The 27,884-nt window shown below is 43.9% G+C and overlaps 1 protein-coding gene and 1 pseudogene across 2 annotated transcripts; one reads left to right on the top strand and one right to left on the bottom strand.

Annotated features, from left to right (window-relative positions):
* Positions 1–2,653: 2,653 nt before the first annotated feature.
* On the top strand, positions 2,654–6,642 carry LOC133342995 (uncharacterized). 2 transcript variants are annotated; one of them, XM_061552413.1, is made up of 2 exons: positions 2,654–2,784; positions 2,957–6,642. In XM_061552413.1, the coding sequence occupies exon 2, from the start codon at positions 3,077–3,079 to the stop codon at positions 4,133–4,135; it is 1,059 nt and encodes a 352-aa protein (XP_061408397.1). In that variant the 5' UTR covers positions 2,654–2,784; positions 2,957–3,076; the 3' UTR covers positions 4,136–6,642. The 2 variants fall into 2 exon arrangements, with proteins under 2 accessions (XP_061408397.1, XP_061408398.1); XM_061552414.1 differs by having other exon boundaries at positions 2,703–2,764.
* A 7,311-nt stretch (positions 6,643–13,953) lies between these two features.
* Positions 13,954–26,279, bottom strand: LOC133342993 (E3 ubiquitin/ISG15 ligase TRIM25-like; annotated as a pseudogene).
* Between the last annotated feature and the right edge of the window lie 1,605 nt (positions 26,280–27,884).

Genomic DNA, 27,884 nt, shown 5'->3' with positions numbered 1-27,884 from the left:
GACAACACTGCATCTCTCCTTTAATGGCTGAAAATGCCACTGACTCAAGAGGCGAGGCACATTTTCAGAATAATTCTCAGAGCGTGTGCCTCGCGCACACGAGATGCTGCCCCTGGTGGGATGGTCCAAACACGCCGAACTTGCAACGCACCGGTGACCGACCGGATCGATCTCCCCCGGCACAGCAGCTGAAACAATGAGCAATTTCTGCATCTTAAAATTGCCACTTGCAGGAATACCAGGGTGCAACCGCAGTGAGCTGATCGGCAAGTCGTATTTGTTGGGATAAAGTGTGGGTATACCACCTCCCCCACCTCTTCCAAGACATCGGGCCGGCGTGGAAGAGTAGACCAAAGATACCCTCCAGAGGAGCTCTGTAGAGGAGCTCTGCCCCTTCAGTCGAGGCCTTTCTGCCTAGCTGTGACGTGAGCAAGAAATAACAGGGTCGCACCTGTACCTGATCTTTTCTGTGAGACTGTACCTTTATCACGTTTGTCTATAGTTAAACCGGAGTGCAGGTATCTTGTGTCACGGCGGCTTTATCGTTTTCTCTGGTGAAGCACACATTTTAACTCAAGGGGACGTTTTTTTCTTCTTCATGTGTCTAATGCGCGCGCACACAGCTCCCAATGTACACAAACATCCTCAATAGATTGGTCGTCATGAGCAAGCGTCGGTTGATTTATTACAGTCTTTTACCGTTGGCATGCACCTGGAGAGGCAACTCGTGGTTTTTTTTCTTTTACTCACGTGTTCAATATGACACCGCACGGTCTGAAACACGTGGAATTACATCGCGTTGAAGTAAGTCGTTGTCACTGGAAGGGCATCCACAAGAGGGAGCTCTTGCAAGCCCCTACGGAGAGTGTTTTTTTGACACAACTCTCACACGCTGTCCAGATGTCTTGCAAAAGGTGTAAAATACCCACGATGCCCCCCCACCACCACCACACGATCCGCTGTGGTAGACTCATACTGCTGGTTGTACAGAGGCGGGGGGCGCGGGGGGGAGATTCAAGAAACATGACCATTGTTTCAGCTGCCGCGCCAAGAGATTGAACCTTTGACCTCTGGAATGCAAGTCCAGTGTGCTAACCATTACAGCACGGCAGCATCCCATTTTTCTTCTTCAGGAAGCAACGATTTTAAAATGTCTCGAAATGCAAATGTCAAGGTATGCCAGGAGGCATGAGTTCGCCATAATAACCAGACTGAACTTTGAAGAGACGCAATCGGGTTACGTACAATTTTTTGTTTATTGTTTGTCTTCTTTTTTCGTGTTGTTTAACCTCAAATTTATAGCGATTGTGCTATTGGTGTCGGCGTCACGAGACGAAGCATCCATTCGGATCTCTCACAGAGCAATGCGACGCTTCGTGCTAAGAGTGCGGGCCACAACATCAACCACCACGTGGACTCCGGTCATCCTCGCAACAGCGGCATTTGGCTAACCATCGAAGAAAGACGGTGGCCACCGCAACGCGTGCTTTCGGATGCGCTTCTACGGCCGTCTGGAACGTTCATCCTTCTGATATTAGGAGGCCACCAGAGCGATGCACTTTTAAAGCTAGATTGAAAACTGATTTCTTGAAAACTTTTTGTGTTTAGTTTGTTGTGCTTTCCCCGCACCTCCGATTAGCACGGTTGGCTATGTATGGTGCGAAAGAAGTGCAACATAAGTACAAAACTACATCCGAGTTCCCTTCAAGTGACCTCTGGTCCAGACGGTAGGGACCATCACTTTTCCACCAACTCTGCCAATGCAACAAAAAGCAATGTTTTGTCGCAGGACAGTGAAGTTGGTATGTTTCATTCTCAGAGCTAGAATTTAGCCACTATTCAGTGTGGAACCAAAATGTCAAGTGCTGGGTTTTTTAAAAATCCTTTATATTAAGTTCACTTGCTTGCGCGCTTACGACCGTGCAAATCTTTCGGTCGTTTTTTAACCCACTTCTCGTGATCCAATCGAGCTGACATTTTGCACACAGACTTGTTGTGCGTGACAATTTATTTTACACGTTTTAGGTAAAAAATAATAATATTTAATTACCAATTGCTTAATGGTGGCAGGCAATCATCTCAAGCCAGAGGACGAGAGGACTCTAGCCGCCCGTTTCAAAGACCAATGTGGGCTGGGTTGTGGCATCATTGAATACGCATATAAAGGATTTATAGTGAAAAACTTTGTTTTTACGGGTTAATTTTTTCACCTCCCCCTTTCTGACTTGGCTCCGACCATCAACCGATACTGCACTTGAAAAGCCAGTTTAATCACGGACGCCTGCCCCAATTCGATCGCAGCATCTCAGCAGTAGCCAGCTCAGTTACTTGATATCTAATCTTCTGAGCCACTCAGCCATTTCTCATACAATTCCCTCCCTCCCTCTTTTTTAAAGCAAACGCCGAAAACAATCACTGTATTTACGATGCCAAATAGCCATACAAAGATTAGAAAAGTGTCCGCTGCTCCGTCCCAAGTCCCTCGCGACTGATAAACTTTTTTTTTCGTGCCCGTGGCTCATTGTAAACAAGAAATCTGGTCTGGCGTGTTAGCCGAGGTGTGTGTGTCGTTCTAAAAATAAACCTTTTACTGGAATCAGTGACGTGGGTTGCGTCAGTATGATAATGTTACTATTATGCCAGGCGAGCCAGTGGTGGAACAAACTAAAACTCCCCCAACGGCATTTGAGGGCAAAGCAAGTCGCTGTTACGAGACCTGGGGAGGTGAAGACTCACTGGGTTGATGCTCCAAAGACTCGCAACGGTACAAGATCTTGACAGCTGGTGAGATGACTATAGCGACTCCGATTTGAAGAAGTAGTTGTAGTTCAATGTACACCCTGTACATTGTAACCCGTTAAAAACGCGACCGAGGCTATAACTGTAATCGTATCGTAAGAATGTGGAATGTTTTGCCTGAACGGCGCGGCTTGTTTTGTGCCTTTCTTTCTTTCAGGTGATGCGCGCATGTTGATGAATTGAAGGGCAAAGAAGAACACACAAAAACAAGGGGACTTCTACGTTCTCGCCATTGGGCCACGTGTTGCATATACGAGCGCTTGTTCGCGAAGGTGCAATGTCCGAGTCGGACGCTTCTGAATGCCACAGTGCCGACGCAGAAGCCCACACTTTGGACGTCGGCGGCGGCAGTCGAGATGCCGACGCCGATTTGACCATGACGAGCATCAATCCCTTTTCAGCGTGCGCATCTCCTGCAGGTGCCAGTCCGTCTACTCTCAGCCTCGACGAAACACCGCCGCCTGCGAACTGCGCCAGTGAGCAGGCGCGCGTTTCGGAGACCGTCGTTGTGAACACGTCCGAAATCAGTGTCAACGCTGGTCCCGTGCCACCTGACCGAGAGAATGAACATGGCTCGCACGAAACACCATCGCGTTACAAACTTGCCGAAAACGCACCGCGGGCTGACGACGCTGTTGAAATATCGTTCGTGGAGCCCGGCAACGTCTTTGTGGACTTGTCAGCAGAGCGGAACGCCGATGCCACTTTAAGTGTGGACCAGCTTCCAAACACCATTGTGATCGACTGCGATCTGTTGCTGGAGGCTGCGTATCAACGGGCCACTCCGACTGTGCAATCGGACAAACTTTCGTTCGATGAACGTCCACCTTGCTCCAAAAACGGCGACACAGCCCCTGACGGAGCACACAAAGTTTCGCTGGAGCAACGACAAGGTTCTGTCACGCAAGAGGTGCGGCCGACCAATGGGTCTGTGCGCTTAAGTCACTGGAAAAGTTTTCGGAATTCGCTTGGCGCTGACAGCCTGTCTGTTCAAAGTTCAATCATAAACGACACCGAATCTTACATTCTCACACTCGGCAGGAAAGCCAGCGCTTGGGTATCAAACGAGACTTACGTTCATGATTCTCAGCAGCAATACAATCATCATCATCAGCAGCAGCAGCAACAACAGCGTGTAACTGCAAGTGTTACGCCAGCCAAGAAGGCCAATCCACACAAGGAGAGATTTTTCAGATTTGGAAAGACTGTGCTATGGGTGCTCTTCGCGATATTGTTGGTCGCCTTGTCACCACTCATCATGATCGGATATGGGATTTATGCCTTCATTAACTGCATCGCTTGTCCAAAAGAAAGGTCCAATGACACGGTCACCTAAACTACTGGCTTACAAAAGCTGCGTGTCGAATAAATCTGTCAAGACCCAGATATCTCCAAGTCACAGTTTCTGTCTGCGGGGATCGCATGTCCAAGAACAAACCCGTGCGCGAACATTTACACAAGAATATTGTGAGTTTTTTTTTTATCAAGACTGCATCGATAACATCATGCAAGTTATAGCCAACCGTGCAAACTTAGTTGCATTGCTTAGCGCCCCCGTTTACGTCATCAACAAATCCGTGCATCATGTGTAATTCGTATATAACAGGAAATAATTATCATATATGTATACAGGGGGGGGGGAGTGCGGATGGCAGTGGTAAGTGCATTGCGATACGAACCGGATAACCTGAGTTCAATTTACAACGCGAAAAGATAGCATCAGCCCTAAATTATTAGCTGGTGCAGTGAATTAAATCTGTGGTGCTGGCCACCTCGATATTCGACTGTGTGTGAGCATGGAACCATCGTTGTATATATATACAATATGTGCGTGTACATAATATAATAGGTTTGACTTTGCAAACGGTAAGGCAAATTGTTAAACACCAACGTTTATCCTTTTGTCAATTTTTTTGATATCAAATGAAATACTCTGGAATGGAGGTTAAATGATGCAGCATGGCAACTATAATAATAAAATACCCTTCGAATGTTTTATTTTTGAAATAAAACTGTTGTGTTAAAACCAAACAATTCTAAGAGAGAGAGAGAGAAAGGGTTAGCTAACAACTGGAACTTAAACTGTCAGGGTTGTGGAAAGTGGAATGGCCGGGTGCTTTCAACCCAACGCAGCTGCCGTTGTGGAGAAGCTGTCATTTTCAATTGTCGAGGTCGAGTTTTGACCCTTTCAATCTGGAAATTTCACCTCCAGCACAGCCCCGTGGCAGGCTTGGGGCATTTTGTGGGCAGAAGCCTCTGCTCTGTCAGCTACAACGGATCGAAGGCAGGCGATCCCCACGTGTCGCTATGCTTTTGGTCAAATCTGGTCGACAAACTGCAGGTGTTACTTTCACGGGTGTTAATGCACAATTATCTATATCTGCATAACTTGTATTGGTCAATTACTCGCATTTAAGCACACAGACGTACAAATTACGTACAATGATGTCGAGATCGCGCTGTATATAGCACGCGAATGAGGTTGATGGTTTGAACTGCGTTCTGTTCGGCGCGATGTCCAACGTTTCGCGCCGTGTGGTGGGGAGGTTCTCTTTCAGGAACAACATTCAGTGCATATTAAAAAAAATCTAATTCAGTTCCCAAAGAAGCTCCAAGCAAGTGGCGCTAACACTTCGGACATCGTGCCGAACAAAAACGCGCGGTACAACCCCATCACCACATCGGAGAGCTGTACAAGTTATTTCTTACCTGTGTGGCAATTTGACATGGCCACAGTTACGCGATGATGATATACAAACGTCCAAAAGTGGCATTAGCTCCGTCTGCACCATCGGCAGTCATTATTACAGACACACACACACATTTGCAGTTCAATTGTGGAATGCACAATTTTTTTTTTCGCTCAGGGATGTCCAAATCCCACTGCCGTTCTCAAGTATGCATGGCCACAAGATGCCAAATAACTCCCCCCACCGCCTCTCCAATGAGTAAACACAGGCTGTGGTGCAATTAGTAATAATATACAAGGTAATCAATATGACGGGGACAAAGGATGAGTTGGGTCAAGGGAGTCATCATAAGGCCTCAGTAAAGCCTCATTTCTCATAAAGGGGTCTTCTTGGCCAAATCCTGTTTATTTTCCGGTCAACTCGACATTTTAACTCCCTATTTATTTATTCCACCGCCAAAGCAGTTGTAAATATATATAAAATCAAACATTTTCAAACATTTACAAACATTCTGAGCAATTGTACGTAATGTACCCTAATACATTAAAGATTGCGTGTATTTTACATAGCCGTGCATCTTGAATGCAAATGGTTAGCATTAGTATGCACGGGCGTCGTACGGCAATAAACACAGCGTGGAGTTTCAAAACGTAAGAGAGCTCAAAGACTGCAGCCTCCTCAAACCCACGGAGCGCGTTGTGGCTGTTGAACTCGTTTCCAGCGCCTCGAGTTACACAGAATCGTGTATTTTTCTTCGGGGCGAGATATCTTGGCAGTTATTACGTGTGTTGTATTGCTCCGCTGCTATACAGCATCCCTGTACGAAAATGAAACTGTGATTTATTTATTTTGTCTTCTTGGTTCTTTCGGTAAAGTCACGTAGAAGGGAAATAATAATAATAAAAATAATAAAGCATAATAAAATACAATTCTCACCAGTGAGACTTTACCGAAAGAACCAAGACGATGAATCCCTGCAGTCACGAAAGCTTTAAATCGAAATTTATTTATTTTGCTTTCATGGTTACAATGAGTAAAATGGTAATATGTTTTGAGGTGCTTTCATGGAATTATTTTACGTGGAAGGGGGGGGGGTGTTAATTGTTTGTCAACTTTACAATCAGCTACTGTGAAATAAATGTCTTCAAATGTGGTCTCGTTTGTCCATTGATCAATGTAAAAAGCACGGCATTGCCAGTGAGAGCTTAAGAGGAAATGGTGGGCGTGTGTGGCAGCAAGCGTGACTCGCACACAAGGAAATGCGAGACCCAATAGCGTTCACATCCTGTGCTCATCAGTGTCACACAGACCTTTCAATAGTGATGTACACCCAAGCAAGGAAGGAATGCACATGTTCACTATTGTTCAGATGTTTGTGCAAATCAAGATACACAGGGACTCCTCTACTTGCGAATATTCCACTTACTAACTTTCAGAGATACAAACAAACCTGTCCCGTATGTCCAGTTGCCTGTTCGGACCGAGAGTCGCAAGTCCAATTGCCGCGCAATAGATGGTGGGTGGTGGCATCTACATCTACAGGAGATTATACAACTTTTAAAGCCATTCTCCGTGTTTAGTGTACAAGACGTACAACATGGTTGGAATCGACAGGAGTAAAGTTGAACTTACGAACAACTCGACTTACGAACATACCTTTGAAACATAACTCGTTCGTAGGTAGAGGAGTATAAAAACTATTATAAATGACTGCTTTCTTCGTACGAGTAGAGAGTCCTTTGTCAAACGAGTGTTGTATGAGGGCTTCCTCCACGCCGTCTGTTTGGATGTACTTCAAGTACGGGTTGGTGGAATGGGGGTGAGGACCCAGGTACGATTCAGAAGGCGGGGAGTATAGGCATACAGACATCATACAGTACAACAGTAGGGTCGTCTCCATCGCATTAACCCTGCAGGCTGTAAACAGATGTTCTTGTACGGCGGTAAACCTTCTCAAGCAGAAGCCACTCAGCTCTGCTTGGGATGTGACGAGATTGGGTACATCCTAGGTAGTGAGTGGGTCATAGGCAGGTTGCTTTATGAATAGTAAATTGCATTTTAACAGTATACTACAATATAACTACACATAGTTTATAGGTTATAAAATGCAAATAAATTCAGTGTTCTCTAATCCCATGTCAGAAATATTAACATCTCGTTTTCAATGGACACCCGAGGAAAAATGTCAGGGCAGATGATTGTCGATTGCTTTCAAAGTAGTTTAACTGCTCACACAAAATTCCACATTGCTGTGGCAGAGGCAAGCCTATCCACGCAGGCCACCACTGTCGATTTCCAACAAAGTGATACTCATTTTTCGATTTAAAGCTTTCGTGACTGCAGGGATTCATCTTCTTGGTTCTTTCGGTAAAGTCACGTAGAAGGGAAGTAATAAAATAATAAAAATAAAACATAATAAAATAATTCTCACGACGTTTCGGCCACAACGCAAGCAGCCGTCATCAGGTGAAGAATGATACTCACTTTGTCGACCTCAGTGCAGAGAAAGACCAAGTTGGATCCCCAACCAGGATTTCAACTCGCAAGCTTTCAGATTGTGAAGCTGTGTGTGCAAACCACTGCACCACACGGCCAAAATGTTTAGCTTCCAGACGTTGAAGGAAATATTGAAATTATCTTTAGTCAGTGGACCCATTTTGTAAGTAATGTACAGTATATAAAATATTAGCCAGTCACAGAATGCTAGAAAAACACCTCGTTGCTACTTGTGTGGGGGGGATAATTTAACCAAGAAAAGCCTCAGGAGGAGCCTGCACATTGGGGATGTTTGCCTAATAATGCCTTTAATGAAAGGGATACAATGCATCATTGATGTGCGAGCATAATACAGCACAATTAATTCCGCGACACCGCCCTCTGCTTGCCGCCGACGGTGTGAATGAAAACACTCTTCGCTCATTGTGTCACTTGGAGCCTCTGGATGTTCCGTGTCTTATTAACGTTTTAAGAGTTTCTCTCCACGCAAAATGTACACCTGGATTTTTCAACAACAACAAAAAACCCAAAAGAAACAAGATTAACTCCAAAGCAATGCTGTGCGTGTCTCTCTCTCTCTCTCTGTGTCTCTGTATTCATTCTAGATTTGAAGCTTTCGTGACTGCAAGGATTCATACTCTTAGTTCTTTCGGTAAAGTAATTTTTTTACCTACGTGACTTTACCGAAAGAACTAAGAGCATGTCTCTGTATTGTCTCTCTCTCTCGGCTTGTATGTCTGTCTGTGTGTCTCCGTGTCTGTGTTTAGTCTCTCTCTCTCTCAAATTGAGTTCTACCTAATGACGACTGCTTGTGTTGCGATCGAAACGTCGTATTCTATAATTTAATAAAATTTCTTTCTACGTGACTTTACCAAAGAGCAATGGTCGTGTTACGAAATCGGACTTTCATCTCGATCGATCGTGATTGGGGCAATGTTAAGCCGATCTCCCGAAATCTTCTCGGCAGATCGGAGCGAGATAGAGATGCATGAAATTTTCCATGACGACCCGATCGGAAGAAATAACAAAACCTTTCGCACTCGCCTTGTGAGATTTCACGCGAATGGGTGAGTTTAGGGGCCTTTGGTAGCAAGGACCTAAGGGGCCGTCCATAAATGACGTCACGCACCTAGGGGGGGGGGTCGTCAGACATATGTGACGATGTGTGACGAGGGGAGGGGGTTTGGGAAATGTGACGTCGCATCAAAATGCGTAACTTTAAATAAATATAGACAACACGTTCTACTTAATTACATAGACGTTTTAATACATGTTTTCTCCTACAACATCAGAGTGCAGCGCCACATTAAATACGCACTACAAAGACACTAATTTGAAGCGATTTGAAGCATGTTTTATTTGGGGGGGGGGGGGCAGAGCTTTGTGACGTCATATTTGAGGGGGGGTCTGACTTTTTGTGACCCCGTGTGACGACGGGGGGGGGGGGTCAAAAATCGTCAAAAATCGCGTGACGTCATTTATGGACGGCCCCTAACCCTCTAAATTGGGTAGATATTTGTCACGCTGCTCACTTAAACAAACAATAATCGAAATATCTTCAAACACACTGCACAGATGTGTATTTTCACACGCACAAATGCAGCACACGTTTTACTTTAAACGCCGAATTACGTGATGCAGATATATCCAAATGTGAACATGTGCACCCACAATTTTACTCAATTTGAATTATACAAGAGCAACCATGCTCCCCCCCCCCCCCCTATTAGCGAGCAACTTGGCAACAACAACAAAAACGCCAGAAAAAAAAGTCATGAGACTTGTGACTTTACGGGGTAAACAAGCAAGATTTCTCTCGCTTCACCTTGTCGGTACGTGGAGTTATGGCGACCTCTTGTGGATGGCTTTGTCGTTGGCGACACCCATACACCCGTATTCATAAACTGCTTTTCTATTTTACCAGCTCCCAGTTGTGGCCAGGTCGCTTCTGGCCACAAACGGGAGCTCAACAAAGTGGCTTATCACATTAAACATGTAAGGCAGCAGCCAAATACTGTAAACGCATGTTTCTAAATGTGGCAGGGGGAAAACCGGAGGACCACGGGGAGAAAAGGACATGCAAACTCCAAATATACAGGCATCAGGATTGGGATCGAAACCACGATCCTTCTGTATAGCAGGCGAGGCAGTTAACATCTCGCCACCGTGGCGCCCATGTTAAGTGGAGGCATGCTCCTCACACTATCCCTCTACCATAGCAAATGAGGTTGGTGTCGCAAAGCGAGACAGATGACGAGTAGGAAATCGGGACTGGTTAATGGGATGCTTGGCATGACAGATGCGTGCACTGCTTTGTTTACGTGAATATAAACCGTGTTATTACATTTGGAAGGAGAAGATTTGGATGAGTTTGTCCACATTCCGTCGACACAAATTATTTTCGTAATTGCTGCCTACGTTGGCAGTGGTGCACAAGGACACAGAAATAACACACACACAATCCCACACTCATCGATAATACTGCCCCAAAGTAACAAAAATAACATCATAAACGACGTGTTGGGAAATGGCCCTTCCTCATAGCACATGAATGACAATTGCCCGTAATTCACCGATAACATATTTCCTTTTAAGATCACAGTGTTATTTACGAATGTGTTGATTTTTTTTCTACCGTATCATATAACACGCTTCCCAGGTCCATGGCCACAAAAAAATTAACCCGTAAAAACAAAGTTTTTCACTCTAAGTCCTTTATATGCGTGGCGGCTAGAGTCCTCTCGTCCTCTGGCTTGAGATGGCTGCCACCTATGGGTCAGATGATTGTCTGCCAGCATTAAGCAATTGATAATTAAATATTTTTTTTAAAATTCCCTAAACAGTGTAAAATTTTGGGGAAAAAATTTTCACGAAAATTAATTGTCACGCACAACAAGTCTGTGTGGAAAATGTCAGCTCAATTGGATCATGGGAAGTGGGTTAAAAAACGACCGAAAGATTTGCACGGTCGTAAGCAAGCAAGCACGCAAGCAAGCAAACTTAATATAAAGGATTTAAAAAAGAGAATGCCAGAGTTAAGCAAAGAACGCCAGCCGCTCTACGCATGGGAAGCGAGCAAACCCCACTCATGGTTTCTTCGCCATGTCTTAATGAACATATTGTGCGCTGGAGCAACACTGCCATTCTATTCATTTTCCTGTAAACACTATTTTGTTTTCATGGACTAGTAGGGAGAAGAAACACACTGTTTGGAGGTTGTATATATCCATTAGAGACATACAGTAGCTCCCATTTACTGGTTTGCCGTAAATTGTAGTGCTACTCGACAATGCCGTTTAAACTAAAACAATCACATTTGTTTTAACATTTGTAAGTTTAAGCGGAAACACAACGGTGCATGGGATCTATGGTGAGTGTTATCTTTCGTGTAGATGCATTCCCTTTTGTGCGAACTGCCGAGTATAATGGAGAGGCAATGCGTACATACCTCCAACACAGAGAGCACGTTTTTAATTCACGTATAATAGCCTGCATTATGTACACATGACCTGGGGGCGAAATCAAAATGTACCTTTTTTGTAGCAAGAATGAACCCGGCCCATTCCCAATTGGCCGCACGATCAAGCCCAGCTGACCTCGAAGTCAATATCTTTCCTATGAATAATACATTTAGGAGCTGCAGGTAAACGCAGATCTCACCTCTGCCTTGATACCGATACACGATGAATTCCTCTCGCTGTGTGGCATTGTCTAACTGGTTTATCCAGAGGAGGCCTCGTCTGTTAAATATGCAGCTACACTTGAGGTGGCTGAGTGGCTCGGGAATGATTAGACTGGTAATAACCTCCTGGTTACACCAGCCCACAGGGGATTATTGTGTCCGTCGTGCAGGGAGGAGCTGGGTGGGGAAGGGAGGGGCTGGGTGGGGAGGGTGGGGCTGGGTGGGGAGGGGAGGGTGGGGAGGGGCTGGGTGGGGAGGGAGGGTGGAAGAGGTTGGGTGGGGTGGGGCTGGGTGGGAAGGGGCTGGGTGGGGAGGATGGGGCTGGGTGGCAAGGGGAGGGTGGGGAGGGGCTGGGTGGGGAGGGTGGGGAGAGGCTGGGTGGGGAGGGTGGGGAGGGGCTGGGTGGGGAGGGTGGGGAGGGGCTGGGTGGGGAGGGTGGGGAGGGGCTGGGTGGGGAGGGTGGGGAGGGGCTGGGTGGGGAGGGTGGGGAGGGGCTGGGTGGGGAGGGTGGGGAGGGGCTGGGTGGGGAGGGTGGGGAGGGGCTGGGTGGGGAGGGTGGGGAAGGGCTGGGTGGGGAGGGTGGGGCTGGGTGGGGAGGGGAGGGTGGGGCTGGGTGGGGAGGGGCTGGTCACCCCGTGGTGCCCTTATAAAACTCAACGTTTAACCTACTCACGCTGGCTTGTGCCCGCCCTCACAGTCGGGCATATTTGCGGAATACACCACGCCGCCGTTGACCCCGGCCATTGACCGAGCAACCCAACGCTCCTACCAGCTCCCTCGGCAGGAATGTGTTAAAGCTCGCCGAGGTGGTGTCGGAGAGCGTTTGTATCGCCCGGTAGCGAACAATATTACTTCCCCCTAGGAAGCAATGTTTGGGAATAACATTATTTTATTGAGGAATTTTGTAAATATTGGTTCCCCTTCCAAATATTTGTACCTTTTTTTTTTAATTGCGTCTAGGTCCATATACGTGTATATTCAACTACAACCTCAATTTTACAACTTACTTATAAACAATTGCTAATTTCAGTGTAATTGTTTTATTCATTATACCGTCTCTTTTTCCCTAATAGTCCCTTTCTTTGCCCGAACTCAAATATTCCTTCCCTTTGCGGTACAAATATTTGCTCCAGGGCTGGAACTAATTGAGAATTGACATAACCAATGTTTACTTTCCCCATTATCGCCGAGCCACCCGTGACTAAACGCGGTCCTTACACCGAGGAAGTTGATGGTCTTGGGCCAGTTATCAATGAGGGCACACACAACAACAACATCAAATTGCGTTTTCGCTCAATTAGGACAAAATCAAGCTGTGAGAAATAGTTGCTACGCCCGTGCAACAGAGAGGCGCCTGAGAAAGGGCAGTGCCATCGACTTGGAGTGTACTTTGAAACACATTCCTGCGGAGGGAGCTGGTAGGAACGTTGGGTTGCTCGGTCAATGGCCAGGGTCAACGGCGGCGTGGTGTATTCCGCAAATATGCCCGACTGTGAGGGCGGGCACAAGCCGGCGTGAGTAGGTTAAACGTTGAGTTTTATAAGGGCACCACGGGGTGACCAGCCCCTCTCCACCCAGCCCCACCCCTCCCACCCCCCACCCAGCCCCTCCCCACCCTCCCCTCCCCTCCCCATCCTCCCCTCCCCACCCAGCCCCACACTCCCCACCCAGCCCCTCCTAACCCTCCCCTCCCCACCCAGCCCCTCCCTCCCCACCCAGCCCCTCCCTGCACGACGGACGGACACAATAATCCCCTGTGGGCTGGTGTAATCAGGAGGTTCCTACCAGTATAAGAGGTTACTTGAAAGGACCTCATCATTGGTTCTGTGATATCACCTTATCCGCCGGGCCATTCTCCACTCTAGCACGGTGACGATAGCACATTTGGAATGGAGTTGGGTTACATGTTTCGCACACAGCGTTGGTGTACGGTGCTTTTTTTGGAATATTTTGCTGGTTTTTCCCGGATTTTCTGTTTGCAGTCACATAGTCACTTGACGATGTTTTCTTGTTCATGTTATTGTCTTTTGTTTGTTGCGGTTGCACCCGATTCAAGAGCCGAATGGCTCACAGGGCTATACCAAATAAATGAAACTGAAAACTGTAACTAAAACTCCGTGGGCTTTGGTAAAATGTATCCATAAGTCTTCAACGTGCAGCTTTTTAATATTTGTTGCGAATCCATAGCATGTTGTAGAACAAATATCAACCCAAATATCAACCCATTGATATTTTGAATGGGACTATCTATTATGCACGACGGACCAGGCCAAAACAACTGCAACATGAATTTGGCAGAATCGCTTTATTTAATTCCATTCGTTTTTGCACAAAGCCACAATGTCATTTAATCGTTAAGAGCAAGACCAGGAGAAAAAATTACATGCTTTGGTTAAATCAATAGTTCTACTTTCTAAAACACAGTATAATGTTTTAAAGTTACATAAAAAGAATAGGGTGCCCGAAAACCAATATTAGCATTGTTATAATTACTGTTGCAGCACTCCATACCCATAAGAAAATGAAATAAAATTGACTGTGAAAAAACTTGTCGCACATTTTAAACAGAACAGTAAAATCAGTGTAAGATTGCTGGTCTGAAGCTACAGACAAGCTTTCTAAAACACAATGCATCTCCAATTCGTAAAAGAAAACCTCACTAATTGGCTGTGTCGGGTGGAAGTGGGCAAACGACACATGGATATTGGTCGTGAAAGCCTCCATGTTAAAAAGGTGCTACATTTCAAGTAACATTAATATCTTGATTTGAATCTTTCGTGACTGCAGGAATCCATACTCTTTGGTGCTTTCGGTAAAGTCGCGTGGGTAGAAATAAAATAAACCACGACGTTTCAGGCGCAACACAAGGGTCCATCATCAAGCAATTTATTTTATTTTATACCTACGTGACTTTACCGAAAGGACCAAAGAATAACATTAATGACGACTTCACGGTGAGCACATGGTCAATGCCCCACTCATGACTTTAAAAGCGGCAAACACTGGCTCTGTGAATGCCGTGCTGAATGTATGTAGGTGTGTCTTAACTAAACATACATTGTAAAAGGCAACAGTTCCCCCATCACAATTCAGCAGGACACCAATCCTCTTGAGGTTGCCGTTAATCTGCAATGTCGTTTTATCCGCTCGATGATTGACCGTCACGGCACCAGAATTATTCTCAAGACACCATGATTTATCATTCCCACCCAGCTCGATTAAGGCACCTTTCCCTCTCCTCGGCAAGGAGCTGTAGGCAATTCCTACGGCCCACTCATCGCTCTCTTCAACACCAACTTCCCAGTAATGCTGCCCAAACGTGAAGCTCTCGCAGCTCAACGCTTGTCTCCAAAACGAAAACCTCTGGGGCATGTCGGCGATCTCCTTTCTATTTTGGAACCTTGGCAGGCACAACCTCTTCCTGTCTTTGGCGACTTCAAGGTGACAATGGGCTGTGTCATGAATCCACGGCGATGTTCCTGAAAGCTGCCATCAAAATCGTTCACATTGGTGAATGTCAACAACAACAAACGCACGCAGAGCGCATCTTATCTCGCAATGCTGCAGTTTGGTTTAGAAATATTGTATGGCATACATAAATGATGGGGGCAGAGCAGCGGTGCCGTGGGTAGCAGCACTGTGCTCTGAGTCAATTTACCCGAGTTCCATTCCCGGCCACGGCTAACATCAGTGGCGAGTGATATTCGAACTGGTGCTGGGCAAATCCCCTTTACCAACTCGTACCGACCAGCATGGTTAATTATGGTATGGCCACACCTACACATACATCAATGGATATATTATTATATCAACATTCTACTTTACTTTATATTGTAATTGATGGGTATTTTTCAATAGTTATCATACTTTAGGCCACTTGAAATTACAATTTATATCACAAATAAAGCACATACAACTCAATCAGCACAATTTGCGAGCATAGGAAATGCATGAATCGTACATCTAGCGCCACATACTTTTCTTATTGCTATTTAAATGAAAATACAGGTTTCCGTCCCTTTATGCGGGTTCACTTTGGGAGATTTCACGTATCGGCAGCTCACCCTTTTTCTACTCAAAATATGCGGTTTGAAGTCACTCATATGCGGCTATGCGATCGGACGTGGGACGACACTTTGTGTGTGTGCTGTGTAGACTACTCGGCAGGCAGCTGTCTCGTGCGGTTTTGCTTTTTAAATCCTTTATATTAAGTTCGCTTGCTTGCTTGCGCGCTTACGACCGTGCAAATCTTTCGGTCGTTTTTTAGCCCACTTCCCGTGATCCAATCGAGCTGACATTTTGCACACAGACTCGTTGTGCGTGACAATTTATTTTCGTGAAAAAATGTTTCCAAAATTTTACACTTTTTAGAATTTTTTTTTATATTTAATTACCAATTGCTTAATGGTGGCAGGCAATCATCTGACCCATAGGTGGCAGCCATCTCAAGCCAGAGGACGAGAAGACTCTAGCCGCCACGCATATAAAGGATTTATAGTGAAAAACTTTGTTTTTACGGGTTAATTTTTTGGAATGCATCTACCGCACAAAGTGGGGGTGACCTGTACACGCACAATTTTCTCCACCTCCTTTCAAATACTTACACATCAACATTTGGTTTCGATCCTTCCACTCCGTGATTTGAGAGGTTATCTCTGTAATAGAGCCTTTCAAATTGGCAAAGAGGTCTTTCGTCACAATTTTTGCTTCGGGCTGGCCCTTCATTGCCTTTTTGATCCTAAAATAAAAACAAAACATTTAAAGGTTTAAAGATGGTGCATCAGGTGCGGTTCGTCCACTAGGGGCGTTGGGGCATCGCCCCACCAAGCAGCTGGAGATGAGAAATAGTTTTTGTCATGAGAATACTTTTCTATAAATTGTTTTGTTGTGTTAAAGAAAAAAAAGAGTATAATGATTTCGATTTAAAGCTTTCGTGACTGCAGGGATTCATCTTCTTGGTTCTTTTGGTAAAGTCACGTAGAAGGGAAATAATAAAATAATAAAAATAAAACATAATAAAATACAATTCTCATTTTTGTTTGTTATGTTTTATTTTTTTGTATTTTATTATGTTTTATTTATTTTATTTTATTATTTCCCTTCTACGTGACTTTACCGAAAGAACCAAGAAGAGTATAATGATTCTTTCAACGAAAATTGCCCAATGAAGATAACATTTTAAGTTGTTCATATTAGAAACCGCTACAACACCGCAGTCTGATTTGTGCCTTGGGGAGGTCTCGGGGCGGCTGTGATTGGCGTCCGAGTGAGAGATTTCCCCTTCATTCGTTGCGATCAGCTTCTCGCATTTTATCCACGCCGTTTGGGACCCATTCAAGGCGGTGAAAAAGGCGCCCGTGGCTGTAATGAGACTATGTTACAGCGCGAGGTTGCACTGTGCAAATATAGCAGCTTGACGGCCTACACGCTGTAGGCTTTTGGAAGTGTCAAAGGGGTTGTGTAGTGTGGACTTGAGGGTCATGGAGACAGCATTTTAGTGCTTTGTTGTTTTGCTTCGTATTCATCTTCTTGGTTCTTTCGGTAAAGTCACGTAGAATGGAAATAATAAAATAATAAAAATAAAACATAATAAAATTATTCTCACGACGTTTCGGCCACAATGCAAGCAGCAGTCCTCAGGTGAAGAACAGGTCTGTCGAAACGTCGTGAGAATTATTTTATTATGTTTTATTTTTCTTATTTTATTATTTCCATTCTACGTGACTTTACTGAAAGAACCAAGAAGATGAATCCCTGCAGTCACGAAAGCTTTAAATCGAAATTTGCTTCATATTGTTTATAAATGCCTACCGTTGGTAGATAAGACAGTTATATCACTTTCACGGGAAGGCCAAAAACATGACGAAATTTTCTGAATGAGAGGTCACTCACAACAGTCCCACCTAGTGTACGTGTCAAGAGCCACCACTGCAGCGTATGATATGGTAGTGTTACTTCTCTGGTATGAAATGGTGCTTCTTAATTTAAATTCTTTTTTCCATGTGTTTAATTTTCACATTTATATTATTTGTGTATTCCATATAAATCATTCCAGTAGGATGTTTGCTAGTGTGCTTTTGCAGATTGCATTGCTACACGTGAAAATGACAAATTGAACTTGGTGATACACGGACTGACGAAAGGATGGTCAACACCCAGAGATGTCAGGGTTTATTTTTAATAGTGATGCATTTGTATGTTAATTTGTGTTGCATTTAACCTCTAATTTTCAACTGATATATAAAGACAGATTCTTCTTTTTCACTCATGTGCAGGACATTGGTATGCCACTAATGCAGATATGTCTCCTTCCTAGAACCTTACGGAAAGATATCCCTTTCTGGCTATGTTAAAATTGTGTTTGCCTATCCGTCGGAATGGGTTGTGTGCAGGGACACGCATTCACCCAGAGCAGAGATCAATTCATGCACGAGCATGAAAGTCATATCGAGATACCATAATGACTCGGATGGATTAGCATTTTCTGCTGAAATTGAACCAAAGTTTACAGCTGTGACTGCAATATTGCAACATGCCCATTCACATTTACACAGTTGTGATGGAATTCCATAGCCCTGCATTTGACCTTTCTACATGCACGTGCATACCTTTCCTCCATGGCTTGAGACTCCTACAGCAGAAAAACAAACATGCAAAAATTTAATATTATTTAAAAGGCAATAAACTTTTTTTTACATTGTAAACGCAGACATTTCACAGAATCTTAGCTGCATGTTGAATCACAAGCGACATTCATATAGATTTTATTTTACAATTATATGTTTGTCACCTTTCTAAATTAGGCAAAGCACAGCAGAACAATGAAGGTACCACATGACAACTCACATTGGTTTATCAGAAAAAGTTAAAGGTAAGCTCGAAATTCTAATGGTAAGAACTTAGAAGGAGTTCGTTTTTTTTGTTGCAAAATATTTGTATGTGTTACGTAGCAGTGCTATTTTATTCATTTGAAAGCATGTGTATGTATAATGTATGCTCTTAAAGATGTTGCACACCAGCATGCACTAGCTTTACTTTAAAACATCCAGAAGGTGCTTTACCGAGGTTACAAGAAGTCAGCTTTGAAAATACAACAGACAAGAAGTCTGTTTCTTCACGTAAAAAAATATATGTTTTTTGTCCATCAGTCTATGGCCACTGTGGTCCCATGTTTTCCATCAGCATTTGCGATTAATTTAACTTGGCAAAACAGCCTCCATATCTGTTCACTGCGGTCCTCATCTTTGATCCTCCACCACAGCCCACACGTATCTACGATTTAGGCTACGCAGTGTGCAAAAGGTAACCAGCCTACCTCCAAAAATGCAATGTCATCCTCGTGTCTCATCAGTGCCTCCACTTCGCCATTGATGGAAAGTGTCTCCTCCATGCTCTTCTCACGCAGGGAGATCTGCCCGGTAATCTTCTCAAGCATGTGACTCTCCTCCGTTTGGGCAAGTTGCTGCATACGCCCATACTCAGCCTGCAGCTCCGTCACCGCTGCCTCCAGCGAACTGGTGATTTTCTTCTTAAATTCCACCGACGCTTTCTGAGTGTCAGTAAGGGATAGGCAAAAGTTTCACTCTCGTGTCGACAACGCAGTAACCTAATAGGGGTTTTCCCCTTTTTTCTGGCAACAAAACTGATACCTTTTTGCAGTCAAATGCAAACAAAAACAATACTCTGATAATGTATGCATTGTCCTTGAAACTGATTGGTCCACACCAGAGACAGCTTTGTTTAGAGCCTAGTCTCATACGGTGTTCGACCAGATGATGCCAAAAGGCGCACAGTTCAAAGACAACGCACCATCAGAGTAATGAGAGCTCGGGGTGAGCAGCTACATCATGGGACCTCCTTTGCAGGAACCAAAATATACTAATAGGGTTTTTCCCCTTTTTCTGGCAACAAAACTGACACCTTTTGCAAGGAATCATGCTTACATTAACCACAATACTTGTTTGCATTTGACTGCAAGTATTGTGGTTAATGTAAGCATGATTCCTTGCAAAAGGTATCAGTTTTGTTGCCAGAAAAAAGGGGAAAACCCTATTAGTATATTTTGGTACTGGCAAAGGAGGTCCCATAACGCAGTAACCATTAAATAAATAGAACTCACCACAATGATCTGTTGTAACGTGTTCAACACCTTGCTTCCATCTGAGCAAGTCACTCGCGACCCTCCTTCTGTTGTAGGTTGTCAAAAAAATAGCCCTGCTTCTTGTATATCTATTTATGTAACATCACAGTAATATCTAAGCCACCAATTTTCCATGTGCAAAATATGTTTCATGTTTAGCATACCGGCTAACCAACATAGAATGAGTAATTGGAATATATGCAGGCTATTGGATACCCAACTAATCCTAAGGACAAATACATTCCAGTTTCAAATTTACAAAATAAAAATGTCCTGAACTAGCACTTTCATTCAAGTTGTCTTGACTAAATAGGACAAATATAGGGGTGCCATCTGCTCCCAATTGCCAAATGGTTCAGTACAAAGACAACATTCCTCCGTATAGCCTTAAGATACTGTTAGAGCAAGTGCTGTTAGCGAGCACCTATGAAGGCCAGTACAGCACACGAGGGGGTGGGTGGCCAGCACCACGCCCTGCTGCCTTTTTAAATCCTTTATATTAAGTTCACTTGCTTGCTTGCTTGCGCGCTTACGACCGTGCAAATCTTTCGGTCGTTGTTTAACCCACTTCCCGTGATCCAATCGAGCTGACATTTTCTTCTGACAATTTTTTTTAAATCTGTGCTTAACATGTGAAGTATCTGGAGCATGGTGTTGAGCGTTAGAATTGTAAAATACCTTCACGTTTTCCTCCGTCTTCTTTAGAATATCCAGTTTTTTTATGTCTGTGGCCTTAGCTGAATTGAGATTTTGAAGGTCACTGTACAGCTTTTTCTAAATAATAGAAAAATAAAGGTAATTAATAATGGTCCAATATCCCACATCCTTCACATTTTAGTAAAACTTAAGTTTAATATTGAGCAGAATCACGATTTTGGATGTCCATTTCACACAATACATAGATGTGAATAATCATTAGTATCATCATGCAATGGCTCAGCCATTTCAGACTATACCCCAAAAAGCCAAGTAAAAAAGCCAAGTAAAAAGCTCTTATAGCTTTTACTTGGGTATAGTCTACCAATTTGGAGTATAATTCAAGGTGAAATAGTTTGTTCACTTTCAAACTGACGTTTACATCCACATTGAGATACATGGTCTTTTTCTATAAATAAGACATTTTCTATAACCTATAATAACAATCAAAATTATACTTCATAAATAAGTTCTATTTAGGCTATTTTAAAATCTTGAATGTTAGGTTGCCTAATTTGTATAATTGCCTGACATTTCAATGTTTGTTTTCATATGAAACTGGAATATTATATAAAATCACCAATGCCAAGGCAAAGCACCTTTGAAATTGATACATAAACATCAAGGGATTATACTGACATTAAGATTTACATCAATATTACAGAAAAGTAACAGCAATATCTTTTATGAACATTTTTTAAATGTGGTCCTTCTTTGTTAGTCAATCCTTCACGCAATTATCAGTGGGCTGCCCTAAACCAAAAAGTACCATTTGCATCTGCAAGTTCAACCAACATATAAGACCAGGGTTGGACCAAGCCAACCATGATTTGGCCACTGGGTTAGTTCCGGAGTTAGGCCATACAAATGCGGCCCAACTTTCAAATCTCGACTTCAATAACAGCCAGTGAATTATTGATGTCAATCGTAGTGTGTGGTAGCAACATTCGACGATGGCTTATGGGACAAATGGGCTGTTGTCCATTTGTCCCATAAGTCCGACCCTGCATAAGACTGCCACAGGAAATGTGTTGTTCACAATGGCATATGAACACCATGAAATAGAGGTCAAGGCTATAAGCCAAGTGCTAACCTAGTACGTACAGTATATTTAATTCATCGTAAATAAATTTGCCGGGTTTTTTGTTTATATTTTTTTCGTACCTTCTTATTGGTAGCAAATTCATCAATCGCCGTGATATCGTGCCCACGGTGCTTTCCTGCCATGCAACAGACAGTGCACACGCACACATTGTCCTGTGTGCAGTACATCTTGAGAGGCTCTCTGTGCTCGAGGCAGAGTCTGAGCTTCACGGGTCTGCAGGGTTTCACCAAGATGTGATGCCTGAAGGCCTCGTTGATCAGGTGAGGCTCCAAGTGCTCCTGACACATGGAGAATATGCACAGTTGGCAGGTCTTGACGGCTTGCCTCTTTGCGCCAACGCACAAATCGCACATGATGGGAGTATCAACCGACACATCTTTAGGCACCGAGACGAGACTGGCGACAATTTTTGGACTCTTTTTTTTCTTTGGAGCTGGCTTAGGAGCCGCAGTGCTTAATTTGAAGGAGGCGAAGTTCTCCACGATGTTGGCAAGCTGGAAATTATTCTCCAGCTTCTGCTCCATCTCCTGTCTGTCCATGAAGAAAAACGACATGCGGCAGTGGGGGCAGTTGCTGGGCCCATGCTCCCAGGTCTTGAGGATGCATTTTCTGCAGAAGCTGTGCTTGCAGTGCAAAATAACGGGGTCTTGGTAGTACTGGAAGCAGATGGGGCACGTCAGATCATTCTCCAGCTGCTCCTTCGATGCAGCCATTTCTCTAGCCCTGATCCACTCGCTCGTGTGAACTTCACACTAGAATGTCTTCACGATAAAAAGAAAAACAGCAGTTAGAAACTCAACTGAAACATGAGCATTAAGAAATACTTTTTAGTGTTGTGAGACTGGTTACCTTAGATTAAGCATTTTTAAAAGGCCAGCAGCCATTTTACTACTTACTGTAAATATCAGCCCATTCACAGGTGATAAGGCACAGAAAGTTAACAATGACACATACGTTAACAGTGTTAGCTATCCGTATACAGTAATGTGCAAATTTAACCATGGGGACAGCTGTTTCGTTACTCATGACAAATTAGTCACAACATAAGAACAGGTTTTACCCTTTCTGTCAATAAAACAGGAGGTGTTAAGATGTTCAAACACCAAACAGAAACCCTTGTGCAAGGAATCATGTCTGCATTAACCATACATAGTTGTGGTGAACATGCAAACAAAAACATGCTCTGGTAATATATGATGCCTTGTCTTTTGACACTTTGATACTGGCACGAAAGGTCCCATGTTGTAGTCACAACGTGTAGCTTTAATGTGTTATTAGACCCAACTTGACCCTCTAAACAAAACAAACAAAAAAAGGTTCATTTTTAGAAAAAATAGGATGCTGTATTTGTGCGAATGGTCAGCAAACTTGCCACGCTTGTGGATCCAGACATCCACGAAAGATTCGCGGATGTCTGGATCTTCTCCTGGAGCGGCTTGTATCTCCCGATATCTGCGGCACAAAGCGTCGGGGGGTTAAAAAACACACTGATTGTCAGCCAGTCGTGATCTGTACAAGTGGTAGGGGCTGCAGTGATGCGCAGATGTAAAACTCTTGTTTTGCTAAACAATAAATATTGACTTCGTACAGAATTATTTTAGGATTTCTTAGACTTGGAGCGGAATGTGTATCAACAGATCCACAATACGGTTCCTGCGGTATCACCGCGGATTATTGGACTGCCGCTGTAACTCAGTAGCACTACAGAACTTAAGTGCGAACAATGTAATGACTCGATCTACATTACGTCTCAATGAGCGATTACGTACAATGCAATACAGTCTTGGACTGTGTAAATGATGGCTCCACATCTTAGAGAGGGGAGTGTTTGCATTTTCAATCAGTCTCCAGGATTGAAATCGGACGGAGAGATGCGGAGGAGTTGCAATCAAATGTTGATGTTTCTATCACGTATATTAGTGGGGTGTTTACTACTATAATGAGCCAAAAATGTCTGTGTGTCCCGCGCGTGACGTCACTCCACGTCGACCAGCCCCTCTCATGAATAATCATGAACAGGTGACGTCCTCCATATGGACCCCCCTCATTAATAATAATGAGCAGATGACGTCACTCCACATCGAACAGCCCCCTCTCATGAATAATCATGGCCAGGTGACGTCCTCCAAATGGACACCACGCCCCCCATTCAAAATAATTAGCGGGTGACGTCACTCCACATGGGGGGGCGAGGCGCCTCCTCCCCCCTCCTGGGCGTTAACCTACAACCCTCACGACAAAGGTAGAACCCTCACGTCGTCACGTGATCTCCGTGACGTCATGATGAACAAGGGATTATAACCTTTAAATTAAATAGGCCTGTGTCACCTTACAAACTTCACACGAATGGATGCAATGAATATCACGTCGCGGTCTGATTCACGCTTGCAAGTTTCAGATTTACTGAAAAACACCCGTTCTTGGACGGGGCAAAAACCTAGATTATAATAGATGTGCCCTCTACAGTACAGTACTGTGTGTCTATGTTGTGTGTTTCTCTGTGTGTGTCTCTGTGTTGTCTCTCTCTCTGCTTGTGTGTCTGTCTGTGTGTCTATGTTGTGTGTCTCTCTCTGTGTGTGTCTCTGTGTTGTCTCTCTCTCTGCTTGTGTGTCTGTGTGTCTATGTTGTGTGTCTCTCTCTGTGTGCCTCTGTGTTGTCTCTCTCTGCTTGTGTGTCTGTCTGTGTGTCTATGTTGTGTGTCTCTCTCTGTGTGTGTCTCTGTGTTGTCTCTCTCTCTGCTTGTGTGTCTGTGTGTCTATGTTGTGTGTCTCTCTCTGTGTGCCTCTGTGTTGTCTCTCTCTGCTTGTGTGTCTGTCTGTGTGTCTATGTTGTGTGTCTCTCTCTGTGTGTGGCTCTGTGTTGTCTCTCTCTCTGCTTGTGTGTCTGTCTGTGTGTCTATGTTGTGTGTCTCTCTGTGTGTGTCTCTGTGTTGTCTCTCTCTGCTTGTGTCTGTCTGTGTGTCTATGTTGTGTGTGTCTCTCTGTGTATGTCTCTGTGTTGTCTCTCTCTCTCTCTGCTTGTCTGTGTGTCTCCGTGTCCTGTGTTTTGTCTCTCTCTCAAATGTAGTTCTACCTGATGACGGTTGCTTGTGTTGCAATCGAAACGTCGTACACTATTGTTTAACTTATTTTCTTTCCAGTGACTTTACCGAAAGAGCCAAAGAGTAATTCCTGCAGTCACGTAAGCTTCAAATCAAGTTCTATGCATGACCGTTTGAGGCTCTGTAATTTGCGTACATGTACCAACACAAAAATTCCTGCATACGTAAACAATAGATAGGCACATGCACAAACAGCACTACAACATGCGTTACAATACTGGTTCCCAAGTTACCGCAATACGAAGTGTCACTTAGGCTGTCACATTACGGTGTCAAATGCCACACTGCATTGCCACGCGAATGAGACACAGAAACACACACCATTGAATAATGAGTGTTTGTAAATATACAGCTTCATACCTGTCAACCCCTTATCAGTGCCCTCCGCCTTATTACAGACCAATTCAGAACATATTGGTCACCCCGTGCCCCTTCAAAATCTCAATGTTCATCCTACAAAGGCCCATCACAAGGAAGAAACACAAACAAATAGACAAATACATGTTTTTTTGCCCGTATTGAAACGGCTGTACGTTCTATGGACCTGCCAACTCGATTTCCCTGTACAAGAATACGGAGTAAACCGTGTGGGTTGACAGGTATGCTACTATACACTACACTATACACTACACACTACACTACTATACACTACTATACATTACACTACTATACACACTACACTACTATGCATTACACTACTATACACACTACACTACTATACACACATTACTATACACTACATTACTATACACTACTAGACACTACACTACTATACACTACACTACTATACACTACACTAATATACACTACACTACTATACATTACACTACTATACACACTACACTACTATACACACTACACCACTATACACTACACTATTATACACACTACACTACTATACACGCTACACCACTATATATATAAACTACTATACATTACACTACTATAGATTACACTACTATACACTACACTACTATACACTACATTACTATACACTACATTACTATACACTACACACTACGCTACTATACATGCTACACTACTATATACACACTACTATACATTACACTACTATACACTACACTACTATACACTACTATACACTACTATACACTACATTACTATACACTACATTACTATACACACTATACCACTATACACTACACCACTATACACTACACTAATATACACTACACCACTATACACTACACCACTATAAACTACACTAATATACACTATACACTACACTAGGCTGTACGCCGTATGGACCTGCCATCTGGATGTCCGTGTACAAGAAGGTTAAACCGTGTGGGGGGGTTGACAGTTCAGCAATTGATCTCACATTCAACCCAAGAGCGAATGCGTTTAGAGACACGCGCGCCCAATGATCGGGACACCACGAAGCGGTTTACCTCCGAACGCGGATTTTAGTCGGACAACTTCGTGTCTCGAAGCGAGGATGGGGAGAGAGAGAGAGACACACAGGGAGGGGAGGGGGGGGGTGCACGAAACGTTGACGACTTCCTATGCGGAGGAGGGAGTTTCCGCGACGAAGCTGCTCAACGAGACGACATCCGTGCGGGGAAATGACGAGAGATGTGGGGCGGGGTGGTGAGGTTTTAGTTTCATTTCATTCATGAAGGTGTAGCCCCAATGAGCCACGTGGCTCTTGACTCGGGTGCAACGGCAACAAACAAAAAAACGTGAACAAGAAACATCTTTTTATTTTATTTTACTTTTTAATGTTTTTTTACCTACGTGACTTTACCGAAAAAACCCAAGAATATGAATCATTGCAGTCACGAAAGCTTCAAATCTAGAAACATCTTAAATTTCGATTTAAAGCTTTCGTGACTGCAGGGATTCATCTTCTTGGTTCTTTCGGTAAAGTCATGTAGAAGAAAAATAATAAAATAATAAAAATAAAACATTAAATAATTCTCACGACGTTTCGGCCACAACGCAAGCAGCCGTCTTCAGGTGGAGAACAGGTCTGTCATTTTCCTTCTACGTGACTTTACCGAAAGAACCAAGAAGAAGAAACATCTTAAAGTGACCACGCGCAATAGAAAAATGCAGGTAAAAAACGGCAAAGTCTTGCAGAAAAAAGCGACGTATATTGACGGTGTGTGCAAAAAAATCCCGGTGGGATGCAAGTTAAACAATAATAACCATAAGTGGCCGTCCATAAATGACGTCACGCACCTAGGGGGGGGGGTGGGGTTAGACATTTGTGACGATGTGTGACGAATGGGGGGGGGGGGTTAGAAATGTGACGTCACATCAAAATGCGCAATTTTAAATGAATATAGACAACGCGTTCTACTTCATAAAATAGACTTTTTAATAAATGTTTTCTCCTACAACATCAGAGTGCAGCGGCACATTAAATACGCACTACAATGACAATAGTTTAAAGCGATTTGAAGCATGTTTTTTGGGGGGTGGGGGGGCAGAGCTTTGTGACGTCATATTTGAGGGGTGGGGTCTGACTTTTTATGCCGATGGGGGGGGGGGTCAAAAATCGTCCAAAATCGCGTGACGTCATTTAAGGACGGCCCCTTAGCCACACTTTACCCCACACACACGTGCCCTGCCATATGACCAACTCGTGCTGCTGAATGTGTTTAAACTGCCGGGTGAACGTGTCGAGTACAGTCCAATGTTGTGCAATGTTCCTAAAGGGCCCTTTTACTCGTTCTGTGCGCCACCGATCTCCCTACTATAATGAGCCAACTGGCGAAACGGGGTCATGTATGCACGTTGCACTTCTTTCACACCGTACGTAGCCAACCGTGCGAATCGGAGGCGTGTGGGAATGCCACGGCGTGACGTGAAAATATACAAACAAAAACGAAACAATCTGAGACCCTAGGTGAAGTACAACCGAACCTGACTACATTGTTGGTTTTATATTTGAAGTCACAGCCCTGCACCCCGTGGTGCTGTTTGTATTGTATAGGCAAGCAAGTCTATATCCGTCAAGCTGTGTGGGCCTCGATTTTTAGTTTTTTTTACACCTAACAGGAGTAATGTAAGAAAGCTTGTACGACCGCAACATTATGAAACTTTTAACTGTCGGAATTGTTTTCTTTTCCGGTCATGTTACACACTGTATGGCATGCAAACAGATTCAGTGGAACTTTGCTTGCAGTTTATTGGACATCTGTGAAAAA

Source organism: Lethenteron reissneri, chromosome 16 (genome assembly GCF_015708825.2).
Source record: "Lethenteron reissneri isolate LAM-NWPU_2019-01 chromosome 16, ASM1570882v1, whole genome shotgun sequence".
NCBI classification, from domain to species: domain Eukaryota; kingdom Metazoa; phylum Chordata; class Hyperoartia; order Petromyzontiformes; family Petromyzontidae; genus Lethenteron; species Lethenteron reissneri.
This window is presented reverse-complemented; position numbering and strand designations above follow the sequence as displayed.